Source organism: Ranitomeya variabilis, chromosome 2 (assembly GCF_051348905.1).
Source record: "Ranitomeya variabilis isolate aRanVar5 chromosome 2, aRanVar5.hap1, whole genome shotgun sequence".
Taxonomy (NCBI): domain Eukaryota; kingdom Metazoa; phylum Chordata; class Amphibia; order Anura; family Dendrobatidae; genus Ranitomeya; species Ranitomeya variabilis.
Window position 1 is genome coordinate 789,193,628 of NC_135233.1, and position 15,702 is coordinate 789,209,329.

The 15,702-nt window shown below is 43.1% G+C and overlaps 1 protein-coding gene across 1 annotated transcript in view; it reads right to left on the reverse strand.

Annotated features, from left to right (window-relative positions):
- Nucleotides 1-15,702, reverse strand: part of LOC143803957 (dynein axonemal heavy chain 5-like) — a 587,287-nt gene that overhangs the window by 52,697 nt on the left and 518,888 nt on the right. Inside the window, exons 91-94 of the mRNA XM_077281707.1 lie at nucleotides 8,419-8,530; nucleotides 8,163-8,330; nucleotides 6,157-6,273; nucleotides 5,621-5,745 (exon numbers count right to left, since the gene is read on the reverse strand). Coding sequence (XP_077137822.1) covers nucleotides 5,621-5,745; nucleotides 6,157-6,273; nucleotides 8,163-8,330; nucleotides 8,419-8,530 — 522 coding nt within the window. The remainder of the gene's footprint in view (nucleotides 1-5,620; nucleotides 5,746-6,156; nucleotides 6,274-8,162; nucleotides 8,331-8,418; nucleotides 8,531-15,702) is intronic.

The window sequence follows — 15,702 nt, forward strand, 5'->3', positions numbered from 1 at the left end:
TATAAACTGTAGTGAAACACTTGGGGGTTCAAAGTTCTCACAACACATCTAGATAAGTTCCTTGGGGGGTCTAGTTTCCAATATGGGGTCACTTGTGGGGGGTTTGTACTGTTTGGGTACATCAGGGGCTCTGCAAATGCAACGTGACGCCTGCAGACCAATCCATTTAAGTCTGCATTCCAAATGGCGCTCCTTCCCTTCCGAGCTCTGTCATGCGCCCAAACAGTGGTTCCCCCCCACATATGGGGTATCAGCGTACTCAGGACAAATTGGACAACAACTTTTGGGGTCCAATTTATCCTGATACCCTTGTGAAAATACAAAACTGGGGGCTAAAAATCATTTTTGTGAAAAAAAAAAAGAATTTTTATTTTCACGGCTCTGCGTTATAAACTGTAGTGAAACACTTGGGGGTTCAAAGTTCTCACAACACATCTAGATAAGTTCCTTGGGGGGTCTAGTTTCCAATATGGGGTCACTTGTGGGGGCTTTGTACTGTTTGGGTACATCAAGGGCTCTGCAAATGCAACGTGATGCCTGCAGACCAATCCATTTAAGTCTGCATTCCAAATGGCGCTCCTTCCCTTCCGAGCTCTGTCATGCGCCCAAACAGTGGTTCCCCCCCACATATGGGGTATCAGCGTACTCAGGACAAATTGGACAACAACTTTTGGGGTCCAATTTATCCTGATACCCTTGTGAAAATACAAAACTGGGGGCTAAAAATCATTTTTGTGAAAAAAAAAAAGAATTTTTATTTTCACGGCTCTGCGTTATAAACTGTAGTGAAACACTTGGGGGTTCAAAGTTCTCACAACACATCTAGATAAGTTCCTTGGGGGGTCTAGTTTCCAATATGGGGTCACTTGTGGGGGCTTTGTACTGTTTGGGTACATCAAGGGCTCTGCAAATGCAACGTGATGCCTGCAGACCAATCCATTTAAGTCTGCATTCCAAATGGCGCTCCTTCCCTTCCGAGCTCTGTCATGCGCCCAAACAGTGGTTCCCCCCCACATATGGGGTATCAGCGTACTCAGGACAAATTGGACAACAAAGTTTGAGGTCCAATTTATCCTGATACCCTTGTGAAAATACAAAACTGGGGGCTAAAAAATCATTTTTGTGAACAAAAAAAGAATTTTTATTTTCACGGCTCTGCGTTATAAACTGTAGTGAAACACTTGGGGGTTCAAAGCTCTCAAAACACATCTAGATAAGTTCCTTAGGGGGTCTACTTTCCAAAATGGTGTCACTTGTGGGGGTTTTTAATGATTAGGCACATCAGGGGCTCTCCAAACGCAGCATGGCATCCCATCTTAATTCCAGTCAATTTTGCATTGAAAAGTAAAATAGCGCTCCTTCCCTTCCGAGCTCTGCTATGCGCCCAAACAGTGGTTTACCCCCACATATGGGGTATCGTCGTACTCAGGACAAATTGCACAACAACTTTTGTGGTCTAATTTCTTCTCTTACCCTTGGGGAAATAAAAAAATGGGGGCGAAAAGATCATTTTTGTGAAAAAATATGATTTTTTATTTTTACGGCTCTGCATTATAAACTTCTGTGAAGCACTTGTTGGGTCAAAGTGCTCACCACACATCTAGATAAGTTCCTTAAGGGGTCTACTTTCCAAAATGGTGTCACTTGTGGGGGGTTTCAATGTTTAGGCACATCAGGGGCTCTCCAAACGCAACATGGCGTCCCATCTCAATTCCAGTCAATTTTGCATTGAAAAGTCAAATGGCGCTCCTTCCCTTCCGAGCTCTGCCCTGCGCCCAAACAATGGTTTACACCCACATATGGGGTATCAGCGTACTCAGGACAAATTGTACAACAAATTTTGGGGTCTATTTTCTCCTGTTACCCTTGGTAAAATAAAACAAATTGGAGCTGAAATAATTTTTTTGTGAAAAAAAGTTAAATGTTCATTTTTATTTAAACATTCCAAAAATTTCTGTGAAAAACCTGAAGGGTTAATAAACTTCTTGAAAGTGGTTTTGAGTACCTTGAGGGGTTCAGTTTTTAGAATGATGTCACACTTGGGTATTTTCTATCATATAGACCCCTCAAAATGACTTCAAATGAGATGAGGTCCCTAAAAAAAAATGGTGTTGTAAAAATGAGAAATTGCTGGTCAACTTTTAACCCTTATAACTCCGTCACAAAAACAAATTTTGGTTCCAAAATTGTGCTGATGTAAAGTAGACATGTGGGAAATGTTACTTATTAAGTATTTTGCGTGACATATGTCTGTGATTTAAGGGCATAAAAATTCAAAGTTGGAAAATTGCGAAATTTTCAAAATTTTCGCCAAATATTCGTTTTTTCACAAATAAATGCAAATTATATCGAATAAATTTTATCACTATCATGAAGTACAATATGTCACGAGAAAACAATGTCAGAATCGCCAAGATCCATTGAAGCGTTCCAGAGTTATAACCTCATAAAGGGACAGTGGTCAGAATTGTAAAAATTGGCCTGGTCATTAACGTGCAAACCACCCTTGGGGGTGAAGGGGTTAAGTCACATGCTGTCCATGTCCTTGCGATCCTCCTTGAGATGGTTCTACTCCTTCATTGGAGTCCAGCTGTGTTTAATTAAACTGATAGGGCTTGATTTGGAAAGGCACACACCTGTCTATATAAGACTTCATAGCTCACAGTGCATGTCAGACCAAATGAGAATCATGAGGTCAAAGGAACTGGCCAAGGAGCTCAGAGACAGAATTGTGGTAAGGCACAGATCTGGCCAAGGTTACAACAGAATATCTGCAGCACTCAAGGTTCCTAAGAGCACAGTGGCCTCCATAATCCTTAAATGGAAGAAGTTTGGGACCACCAGACGTCTTCCTAGACCTGGCCGTCCAGCCAAACTGAGCAATCATGGGAGAAGAGCCTTGGTAGGAGAGGTGAAGAAGAACCCCAAGATCACTGTGGCTGAGCTCCATAGATGCAGTAGGGAGATGGGAGAAAGTTCCACAAAGTCAACTATCACTGCAGCCCTCCACCAGTCGGGCCTTTATGGCAGAGTGGTCCAACGGAAGCCTCTCCTCAGTGAAAGACATATGAAAGCCAGCATAGAGTTTACTAAAAAACACACAAAGGACTCCCAGACTATGAGAAATAAAATTCTCTGGTTTGATGAGACGAAGATAGACCTTTTTGGTCATAATTCTAAGCGGTATGTATGGAGAAAGCCAGGCACTGCTCATCAGCTGCCCAATACAATCCCAACAGTGAAACGTGGTGGCAGCATCATGCTATGGGGGTGTTTTTCAGCTGCAAGGACAGGACAACTGGTTGCCATTGAAGGAAACATGAATGCGGCCAAGTACAGAGATTTCCCAGATGAAAACCTCCTCCAGAGTGCTCTGGACCTCAGACTTGGCCGAAGGTTCACTTTGCAACAAGATAATGATGCTAAGCACACATAAAAAATAACAAAGGAGTGGCTTCAGAACAACTCTGTGACCATTCTTGACTGGCCCAGACAAAGCCCTGACCTAAACCCCATTGAGCATCTCTGGAGAGACCTGAAAATGGCTGTCCACCAATATTCACCATCTAACCTGACGGAACTGGAGAGGATCTGCAAGGAAGAATGGCAGAAGATCCCCAAATCCAGGTGTGAAAAACTTGTTGCATCATTCCCAGGAATACTCATGGCTGTACTAGCTGAAAAGGGTGCTTCTACTCAATACTGAGCAAAAGGTCTGAATACTTAGAGTACAGACCCAAAGTTTGGACACACCTTCTCATTTTAAGATTTTTCTGTATTTTCATGACTATGAAAATTGTACATTCACACTGAAGGCATCAAAACTATGAATTAACACATGTGGAATTATATACTTAACAAAAAAGTGTAAAACAACTGAAATTGTGTCTTATATCCTAGGTTCTTCAAAGTAGCCACCTTTTGCTTTGATGACTGCTTTGCACACTTTTGGCATTCTCTTGATGAGCTTCAAGAGATAGTCACCGGGAATGGTTTTCACTTCAAAGATGTGCCCTGTCAGGTTTAATAAGTGGGATTTCTTGCCTTATAAATGGGGTTGGGACCATCAGTTGTGTTGTGCAGAAGTCTGGTGGATACACAGCTGATAGTCCTACTGAATAGACTGTTAGAATTTGTATTATGGCAAGAAAAAAGCAGCTAAGTAAAGAAAAACGAGTGACCATCATTACTTTAAGAAATGAAGGTCAGTCAGTCCGAAAAATTGGGAAAACTTTGAAAGTGTCCCCAAGTGCAGAGGCAAAAGCCATCAAGCGCTACAAAGAAACTGGCTCACGTGAGGACCGCCCCAGGAAAGTAAGACCAAGAGTCACCTCTGCTTCTGAGGATAAGTTTATCCAAGTCACCAGCCTCAGAAATCGCAGGTTAATAGCAGCTCAGATTAGAGACCAGATCAATGCCACACTGAGTCCTAGCAGCAGACACATCTCTACAACAACTGTTAAGAGGAGACTTTGTGCAGCAGGCCTTCATGGTAAAACAGCTGCTAGGAAACCACTGCAAAGGACAGGCAACAAGCAGAAGAGACTTGTTTGGGCTAAAGAACACAAGGAATGGACATTAGACCAGTGGAAATCTGTGCTTTGGTCTGATGAGTCCAAATTTGAGATCTTTGGTTCCAACCACCGTTTCTTTATGCGACGCAGAAAAGGTGAACGGATGGACTGTACATGCCTGGTTCCCACCGTGAAGCATGGAGGAGGAGGTGTGATGATGTGGGGGTGCTTTGCTGGTGACACTGTTGGGGATTTATTCAAAATTGAAGGCATACTAAACCAGCATGGCTACCACAGCATCTTGCAGCAGCATGCTATTCCATCCGGTTTGCGGTTTGTTGGACCATCATTTATTTTTCAACAGGGCAATGACCCCAAACACACCTCCAGGCTGTGTAAGGGCTATTTGACCAAGAAGGAGAGTGATGGGGTGCTACAACAGATGACCTGGTCTCCACAGTCACCAGACCTGAACCCAATCGAGATAGTTTGGGGTGAGCTGGACTGCAGAGTTAAGGCAAAAGGGCCAACAAGTGCTAAGCATCTCTGGGAACTCCTTCAAGATTGTTCGAAGACCATTCCCAGTGACTACCTCTTGAAGCTCATCAAGAGAATGGCAAGAGTGTGCAAAGCAGTCATCAAAGCAAAAGGTGGCTACTTTGAAGAACCTAGAATATAAGACATAATTTCATTTGTTTCACACTTTTTTGTTAAGTATATCATTCCACATGTGTTAATTCATAGTTTTGATGCCTTCAGTGTGAATGTAAAATTTTCATAGTCATGAAAATACAGAAAAATCTTTAAATGAGAAGGTGTGTCCAAACGTTTGGTCTGTACTGTATAACCATGTGATATTTCAGTTTTTCTTTTTTAATAAATTTGCAAAAATTACTGCATTTCTGTTTTTTCTGTCAAGATGGGGTGCAGAGTGTACATTAATGAGAAAAAAATGAACTTTTTTGAATTTACCAAATGGCTGCAATGAAACAAAGACTGAAAAATGTAAAGGGGTCTGAATACTTTCCGTACCCACTGTACAAACAGATCATTATACTGATGCATTTTATATATCAATATCCATTGGAATCTCACACATTACATACGTTTTCCCTAGAGCAGCACTAATATAGTTAGAGGCAGATGGTAGTATTCTGTCTTGGCGTACAGCTCGCAAAACCATGAATTTTTGAAGTGGACTTAGTGCCTCAATTCCTTCAGGCCATTTGACCTGAAAATAGCATACAAAACATTAGTAATATGAATATATGCATGACTTAGATACATTACTTTAATCTATAACTGTAATTCTGTGATGTCAGTGTAAACTAAAGACTACAAATATTAGTTTGTAAACCAATACAAGTCAATTTACAGAGAGAACAATGACACAAGACATGGGCTCCATGGTTGTCCTTCCTTGGACCACTTTTGGTAGGTACTAACCCCAAAAATGTTTTTACTACAAATCTGAAATGTGTAAGTATTTCCCTGGAACAAAATATTATTTTTATAAAATATTTTACCAAGCAATAGCTTTTAAATGTCTGGCTAATTTCATTCAATAATATCTATCCAGTGTTTACATGAAAAACTATTTTCTGGAGAACTAAAATTTGTGACATTATGACAAATGATTTACCTTTGAAGGATTTTCTGGCTGTTCGCTTTCACAAAATGTTTTCCATGTTAGGTCTTTAACATCTTTGCACATTCGATCAAAGAGGTCTCCAAACCAGTCAAAGCACGTGGCAAGAACCTTTATTAAATATAATACAGATTACAAAAGAAAACAAAACTTTCTCTCATTAACGTATCTGGCTGGCTTTATAACAAATACTGTATAACATCAACATGATGATCACATGCTTATTTTGTTTATTAGTGACTAAGTAGGTCTTGCGTCTTGCTTTTCCCACAGTCTTTATAGGAGAATCTTGGCATGTTTCATAGACAAAGACTGCCTGTTCACTGTTCACTCTCCATTTATATTAATGGAGGATGATTGCTATGTGTTACCATACAAATAATTATTACCCAAATTTTTGTGTGATGGTACTAAACTAAGCACAACTATACCATGTGTATATCAAATATCGCTTGCCATCCAGTTAAGTCCAAAGCACTTAAAGTAGTACTCCTTATTTTTTTTTTTCTTTTTAACTAAATCTGTTTATATCTGTATGTACAACAGTGTGAGTGCGTTAATATACTCGCTTACCATTGTCTTCTCCGGTATCCAGCACCGTTCCACTCCTCTTACCTGTGATGGCACTGATATCCGGATTCCGAGGCTCTCTCTTTGCTCTATGAGTGAGCCGGGAGTCTTTTTTAGAATGTAAGCCTTTGGGGCCTCCTTCTGATATTCCATAGACTTACATTGCAAAAGCTACTTTGAAGTTATGGAGAGTGACGTGTTAGGGTGCTTTCACCTTTCATTCTTTGTTCGCGTCAGAGCTTACGTCCGTAATCCCCCACAAACTAGGGTCCAGACGTGTGCGCCAGCAGGGCCATAGACTATGATGGTCACGACAGAGTGAACATGCACTCTGACATACAATTTTATCAGGAGTGTAAGCCTACAGGAAGCGGACACCCAGACCCAGTCTATTACGTCTGAGCGTCTGCCTCTTGTAGGTGTACACTCCCGAAAATGGTGCACATCATAGCACACATTCACTCTGCTGACACCATTATAGTCTGTGGCCCCACCGGCGCATACGTCCAGACCCTGTTTTGTGGGGTAATTTGGATGTACACCCCGATGGGGACACAGAACGCAGTGTGAAAGCACCCTTACCTGGATAGTCTGAAGAGCAGTGACGTCAATGAGAAGAAGAGAAGGATGGCGTTTGACACTGGGGAGAGCAGCAGGTGAGTAAGTGAACACAAATTACACTACATACACAGATTTAGTAAAAAAAACAAAAAACTTTTAATGGAATAGCTCCTTTAAGTAAGTGATTCGCTGAAAAGGACAAAAATCCAAAAACCATCAGAGAAAAAAAAAGGCGGCCATACTTACCAATAAGTGGTTACTAAACCAATATATTGCAGGATGCATCAGGCCCCGACGGTAAAAAATGAAGACAGTGCAGGTGCAAAATACTGAGAAAACAAGCTCCACCTTTTACCCAGGGGCCGCCTGAATACAGCCCGTGTACTTGTAAATATACTGATTTCTCTATGGTGTCCTTGCATGGAAATCAAATGAGGTATTCAGTGATAGAAAAACCGGCATCAACACTTGCCTTATCATAGAAAAGCTGAGGACATTCTTCCAAGGAGCAGGGACCTCGGGTGCCAGTAAAAACAAAAAAAAATTGTGGAATGTGAGAAAAAAACGCAAAAAACTGGGAAGTTCCTCTGCACTTCAATGGGACCTTAATTGTCCTGTTTCAGCGCAGAGGAGCACAAAGCATCCGTCGTCATTATTGAGATGCATTCTCAACCTGCTGCCATGTTATAAAATTCTTGAATAAAGGAATATTTTAAGGAATGGGGAGTGCCAGTTTTTTCCTTTCTCACATTCCTGGAAAAGAAATGCAATTCTAAGGTAGAATTAATAAATATGAACAATTTCTTTAATACGTCCACGCAAGTTTAATTATCTGATTTCTGCTAAAAGTAACAGAATGTTATTTTTACCTGCACATTTTTAAACTGCTCTTCACTCATCCAGTCAAATGGATTTTTGTCTTGCGGCCGCGACTCCGACATTTTACTGTTTCTCCCATGTAGCACTGTGACACAGAGTACTGGAGAAATGATGAATTCTCTCTCACCGGGGCTTATTTGTCCTAGTGAGTCTTGCACCTTGTATAAGAATTCACAGTTTGTTAACAAGATTATTTACCACTTGAAAATAAAATAATAACACACTTTACTGCTAAGTGACCTTCACCTCAAATGCTAGAAGTAAGGCATAAACCAGTCTATCCTTGTCCAGCAAGGACCGTGATATGTATGAGAATATGTTACTGGTCACACAGGCCACTATTCCTTTGAGCGAATACCTAAAATTAAAGGCAGAACAAAATGAGTAATGCATTTGAGACATGATAATTATATAGTATATATTCTATGGGGTTTTTTTTAGAAATCATTCGCCTGTACAGCGTTTCATCTATTTCATGCAGCTCAATAAGACATGAGCGTCTGACAGATCAGACTCAATACAAAAGATCAGATCATTTTGGTGTCAGGTAAATTTGGATTGAAATGAAGAGTCATTGGAGGGGTTGTCCCCTACTAGGACAACCCCTTCTTGATCAATATGTTTGACCACCTTAAAAATAATAAAGCTTATTTATACGCATCTCCTATGCCAACACCGTTCCCCCGGTGTCAGCACTCATTCTCCCAGGGCTCCCATGATGTTGTTGTGACACGTGATGGTGGTGCCCAATCAGCACCGGCATCACTATCCCCATCTTAGGACAAATCAAACAGGAAGAGAAAGTCCAAAGTGCAGTTGCAGCCCTGACTTCTTCTTCCTGCTCGATTCGACAGGAGGATGAGACAGTGAGGCCACTGCTGATTGGGCGCCAGCAGAACGAGTCACAACAACAGCACAGGAGCCCTGGGAGAACGAGTGCCGACACCGCAGGAATGGCACCAGTACAAGAGGTGAGTATAAGCTTTATTATTTATGGGGGTCAAGCGAGGAGTATGTAAAGAAGTTGTCCTATTAGTGGACAACGTCTTTAACCCCTTCATGACCCAGCCTATTTTGACCTTAATGACCTTGCCATTTTTTGCAATTCTGGCCAGTGTCCCTTTATGAGGTAATAACTCAGGAACGCTTCAACGGATCCTAGCGATTCTGAGATTGTTTTTTCGTGACATATTGGGCTTTATGATGGTGGTAAATTTAGGTTGATAATTTTTGCATTTATTTGTGAAAAAAATGGAAATTTGGCAAACATTTTGAAAATTTTGCAATTTTCAAATTTTGAATTTTTATTCTGTTAAACCAGAGAGTTATGTGACACAAAATAGTTAATAAATAACATTTCCCACATATCTACTTTACATCAGCACAATTTTGGAAACAAAATTTTTTTTTGCTAGGAAGTTATAAGGGTTAAAATTTGACCAGTGATTTCTCATTTTTACAACAAAATTTACAAAACCATTTTTTTTAGGGACCACCTCACATTTGAAGTCGGTTTGAGGGGTCTATATGGCTGAAAAAGGTGCCACCATTCTAAAAACTGCACCCCTCAAGGTGCTCAAAACTACATTCAAGAAGTTTATTAACCCTTCAGGTGTTTCACAGCAGCAGAAGCAACATGGAAGGAAAAAATGAACATTTAAATTTTTAGTCACAAAAATGATCTTTTAGCAACAATTTTTTTTATTTTCCCAAGGGTAAAAGGATAAACTGGACACCGAAAGTAGTTGTCCAATTTGTCCTGAGTACGCTGATACCCAGGCTCGGACTGGCCCACCGGAGAACCGGAGGATTCTCCGGTGGGCCCAGGCACTGACTGGGGCCCCCACTGCTCCAGGGGCCCCCACTGCTCCAGGCCCCCCCCGGCCAGCCGCCTCTCACCGCTTCCAACCCACCCTCCTTCCTTGAAGACGATACTCACCTTTCTCCAGCGATGCCTGTCTCGGCGTCTGCAGCTCTTCCTGAATGAGCGGTCATGTGGTACCGCTCATTAAGCTCATGAATATGCACATATTCATGAGCTTTAATTAGCGATATCACCTGACCGCTCTCGCAGGAAGAAGGTGCAGCGCCGGTGAGGACAGAGCGGATGTCGGCGCGGCCGCGCGGTGTGTCTGGGACAGCCGACAGGTGAGTATGAGGGACGGGGGCAGGGGACGGGGGATGAAGGAGGAGGACATAAGCCGGAGCCGGAGCAGGAGCGGAGTGAGCGGGCAGGGGACCCGATAAGCCATGCATTCGGGGGGGGGGAGAAATATGAGCCATGCATTCAGGGGGGGGGGGGAGAAATATGAGCCATGCATTCAGGGGGGGGGGAGAAATATGAGCCATGCATTCGGGGGGGGGAGAAATATGAGCCATGCATTCGGGGGGGGGGAGAAATATGAGCCATGCATTCGGGGGGGGGGGGGAATATGAGCCATGCATTCGGGGGGGGAGAAATATGAGCCATGCATCCAGGGGGGGGGGAGAAGTATGAGCCATGCATTCAGGGGGGGGGAGAAGTATGAGCCAAACATTCAGGGGGAGGAGAAATATGAGCCATGCATTCAGGGGGAGGGGGGATTATGAGCCATGCATTCAGGGGGGGGGAGAAATATGAGCCATGCATTCAGGGGGGAGGGGGGGGAAATATGAGCCATGCATTCAGGTTCAGGAGGGGAGGGAATATGAGCCATGCATAATACAGGAGGGGGGGTCATTATGCAGTATTAAGCATCATGTGGGATCATTATATAGTATGGAGAACTGTGTGGCCATTATACAGTATGGAGCAACATGTGGGGCCATTATATAGTATGGAGCATCATGTGCGGCCATTATACAGTATGTAACATCATGTGCGGCCATTATACAGTATGTAGCGTCATGTGCGGCCATTATACAGTATGTAGCATCATGTGCAGTCATTATACAGTATGGAGCGTCATGTGTGGCCATTATACAGTATGTAGCATCATGTGCAGTCATTATACAGTATGGAGCGTCATGTGTGGCCATTATACAGTATGGAGCATCATGTGCAGTCATTATACAGTATGGAGCATCATGTGCAGTCATTATACAGTATGGAGCATCATGTGCAGTCATTATACAGTATGGAGCATCATGTGCAGTCATTATACAGTATGGAGCGTCATGTGCGGCCATTATACAGTATGCAGCATCATGTGTGTTCATTATACAGTATGGGGCACTGTGTGGCCATATTTTTTTGTTTATAATTATTGTATATGAAACAGTATGATTAGCAGTGCTAAATGGGTGTGGTTGGGACGTGGATATGGGTGTGACTAATTATGAATGGGTGTGGTCAGAGGTGTGGCCTAAAATTTACCGCGGCGCGCTTCTCGCGCCGCAAACTTTGCCCCTCTTTCCCATCTTCAAAAGTTGGGAGGTATGATATAGAGGATGTGTCCCATGTGGTGTAATATATAGAGGATGTGTCCCTTGTGTAGTATATATTATACTATTTCTATATAACTGCATGGTGGGCCCCAAGAATGACTTTTCTCTGGTGGGCCCCAGGTACTCCAGTCCGACACTGCTGATACCCCATATGTGGGGGGGAACCACAGTATGGGCACACGACAGGGCTCGGAAGGGAAGGAGCGCCATTTGACATTTTGAATAAAAAATTGGCTCCAATCTTTAGCGGACACCATGTCGCGTTTAGAGAGCCCCTGTGTGCCTAAACATTGAAGCTCCCCCACAAGTGACCCCATTTTGGAAACTAGACTCCCCAAGGAACTTATCTAGATGCATAGTGAGCACTTTAAACCCTCAGGTGCTTCACAAATTGATCCGTAAAAATGAAAAAGTACTTTTTTTTTTTCACAAAAAATTTCTTTCAGCCTCAATTTTTTCATTTTCACATGGGCAACAGGACAAAATGGATCCGAAAATTTGTTGGGCAATTTCTCCTGAGTACACTGATACCTCATATGTGGGGGTAAACCACTGTTTGGGCGCACGGCAGGGCTCGGAAGAGAAGGCACGCCATTTGGCTTTTTGAATGGAATGTTAGCTCCAATCGTTAGCGGACACCATGTCGCGTTTGGAGAACCCCTTTGTGCCTAAACATTAAAGCTCCCCCACAAGTGACCCCATTTTGGAAATTAGACCTCCCAAGGAACTAATCTAGATGTGTGATGAGCAGTTTGAACCCCCAAGTGCTTCACAGAAGTTTATAACTCAGAGCCGTGAAAATAAAAAATATTTTTTCTTTTCTCAAAAATGATATTTCGCCCGCAATTTTTTATTTTCACAAGGGTTACAGGAGAAATTGGCCCCCAAAAGTTGTTGTCCAGTTTGTCCTGAGTACGCTGATACCCCATATGTGAGGGTAAACCACTGTTTGGGCACACGTCGGGGCTCGGAAGGGAAATAGTGACGTTTTGAAATGCAGACTTTGATGGAATGCTCTGCGGGCATCACATTGCGTTTGCAGAGCCCCTGATGTGCCTAAATAGTAGAAACCCCCCACAAGTGACCCCATTTTGGAAACTAGACCTCCAAAGGAACTTATCTAGTTGTGTTTTGAGCACTTTGAACCCGCAAGAGCTTCACAGAAGTTTATAACGCAGAGCCGTGAAAATAAAAAAAACATTTTTCTTTCCTCAAAAATAATTTTTTAGCCCAGAATTTTGTATTTTCCCAAGGGTAACAGGAGAAATTTGACCCCAAAAGTTGTTGTCCAGTTTCTCCTGAGTATGCTGATACCCCATATGTGAGGGTAAACCACTGCTTGGGCACATGTCGGGGCTCGGAAGGGAAGTAGTGATGTTTTGAAATGCAGACTTTGATGGAATGCTCTGCGGGCGTCACATTGCGTTTGCAGAGCCTCTCATGTGCCTAAACAGTAGAAATCCCCCACAAGTGGCCCCATTTTGGAAATTAGATCCCCAAAGGAACTTATCTAATTGTGTGGTGAGCGCTTTGACCCCCCAAGTGCTTCACAGAAGTTTATAACGCAGAGCCATGAAAATAAAAAATAATTTTTCTTTCCTCAAAAATAATTTTTAGCCAGCAATTTTTTATTTTCCCAAGGGTTACAGGAGAAATTGGACCCCAAAAGTTGTTGTCCAGTTTGTCCTGAGTATGCTGGTACCCCATATGTGGGGGTAAACCACTGTTTAGGCACACGTCAGGGCTCGGAAGGGAGAGAGCACCATTTGACTTTTTCAACGCAAGATTGGCTGGAATCAATGGTGGCACCATGTCGCGTTTGGAGACCCCCTGATGTGCCTAAACAGTGGAAACCCCTCAATTCTAACTCCAACACTAACCCCAACACACCCCTAACCCTAATCCAAACTCTAACCATGACCCTAATCACAACCCGAACCCCAACACAACCCTAACCCTTATCCCAACCCTAAACACAACACACCCTTAACCCTAATCCCAACCCTAACCATAACCCTAACCACAAGCCTAACCCTAATCTTAACCCTAATTCCAACCCTAACCCCAACACACCCTTAGCCCTAGTCCCAACCCTAACCACAACACACCCTTAACCCTAATCCCAACCCTAACCATAACCCTAACCACAAGCCTAACCCTAACCCCAACACACCCCTAACCCTAATCTTAACCCTAATTCCAACCCTAACTCTAATTCCAACCGTAACCCTAAGGCTATGTGCCCACGTTGCGGACTTGTGTTCGGATTTTTCTGCACCGGTTTTGAAAAATCCGCAGGTAAAATGCACTGCGCTTAACCTGCGGATTTACCGCAGATTTCCAGTGTTTTTTGTGCGGATTTCACCTGCGGATTCCTATTATGGAGCAGGTGTAAAACGCTGCGGAATACGCACAAAGAATTGACATGCTGTGGAAAATACAATGCAGCGTTTCTGCACGGTATTTTCCGCACCATGGGCACTGCGGTTTTGGTTTTCCATAGGTTTACGTGGTACTGTAAACGTGATGGAAAACTGCTACGAATCCGCAGCGACCAATCCGCTGTGGATCCCCAGCCAAATCCGCACCATGTGCACATAGCCTAATTCTAACCCTAACCCTAATTGTAACCCTAACCCTAATTGTAACCCTAACCCTAATTCTAACCCTAAGTGCAACCCTAACCCTAATTGCAACCCTAACCCTAATTGCAACCCTAACCCTAATTCTAACTCTAAGTGCAACCCTAACCCTAAGTGCAACCCTAACCCTAAGTACAACCCTAACCCTAAGTGCAACCCTAAGTGCAACCCTAACCCTAAGTGCAACCCTAAGTGCAACCCTAACCCTAAGTGCAACCCTAAGTGCAACCCTAACCCTAAGTGCAACCCTAAGTGCAACCCTAAGTGCAACCCTAAGTGCAATCCTAAGTGCAACCCTAACCCTAAGTGCAACCCTAACCCTAAGTGCAACCCTAACCCTAAGTGCAACCCTAGCCCTAACCCTAACCCTAGTGGAAAAATAAAAATAAATATATTTTCTTTATTTTTTTATGCTCCCTACCTATGGAGGTTTATTTACTATTTTTTTTATTTTGATCGCTGTGGTTCTATCACAGCGATCAAAATGTACCTGGAAAGAATCTGCCGGCCGGCAGATTCGGCGGGCGCACTGCGTATGCGCCCGCCATTTTGGAAGAAGCCCATGAAGAAGACGGACAGACACCGGGAGGGACATCGGAGCTCGGCAAGTATGGGGGGGTGGGATCGGAGCACGGGGGGATTGGAGCACGGGGGCAGCAGACAGGAGGACGGGGGGAGTGGACAGGAGGATGGAGGGGAGCAGGGGACATGATAGGATGGAGAGTAGGAGATCGGTGGTGGTGGGGGGGCAAAACGGGGTCTCCAGCCATGGCAGATGCTATTGCAGCATCGGCCATGGCTGGATTGTAATATTTCACCAATTTTCATAGGTGAAATATTACAGATTGCTCTGATTGGCTGTTTCACTTTCAACAGCCAATCAGAGCGATCGTAGCCTCGGGGCCCCCTAGGCTGAAGCACCACTCCCCCTGTCCCTGCAGATCAGGTGAAATTGGAGTTAACCCTTTCACCCGATCTGCAGGGACGCGATCCCTCCATGACGCTACATAGGCGTCACAGGTCGGATTGGCACTGACTTTCATGACGCCTACGTGGCGTCAAAGGTCGGGAAGGGGTTAAGTGAACCTTGTAGAAATAGAATTGTATTTATGACTATATTTTGCTTGTCTTTGAGGTTAAACAAGTGACTCTTCACCTATGTTTCCACTCTTTTTATGTCCAATATTATGTATATATTAATTTTTTAATATATCTTTAGAATGGCTAAAGAGGAGTTTGTCTTATAGAGCATCAAATGTCCTGCACAGACCAAGACTTAAAGTCACTGACCAATTTATTAATATTTCCCAAATCTGCAGGATCGGCTTTATAAGTTAAAGAGAACCTGTTAGCACAATTTTTTAAATGTTAAGTAAAGGCATAGCTCGGATGGTAATGAAATATAGAATAAATTGATACCTTTGGTAAAGAAATCTGCTTTGTGAAATTCTAAAAAAATAAT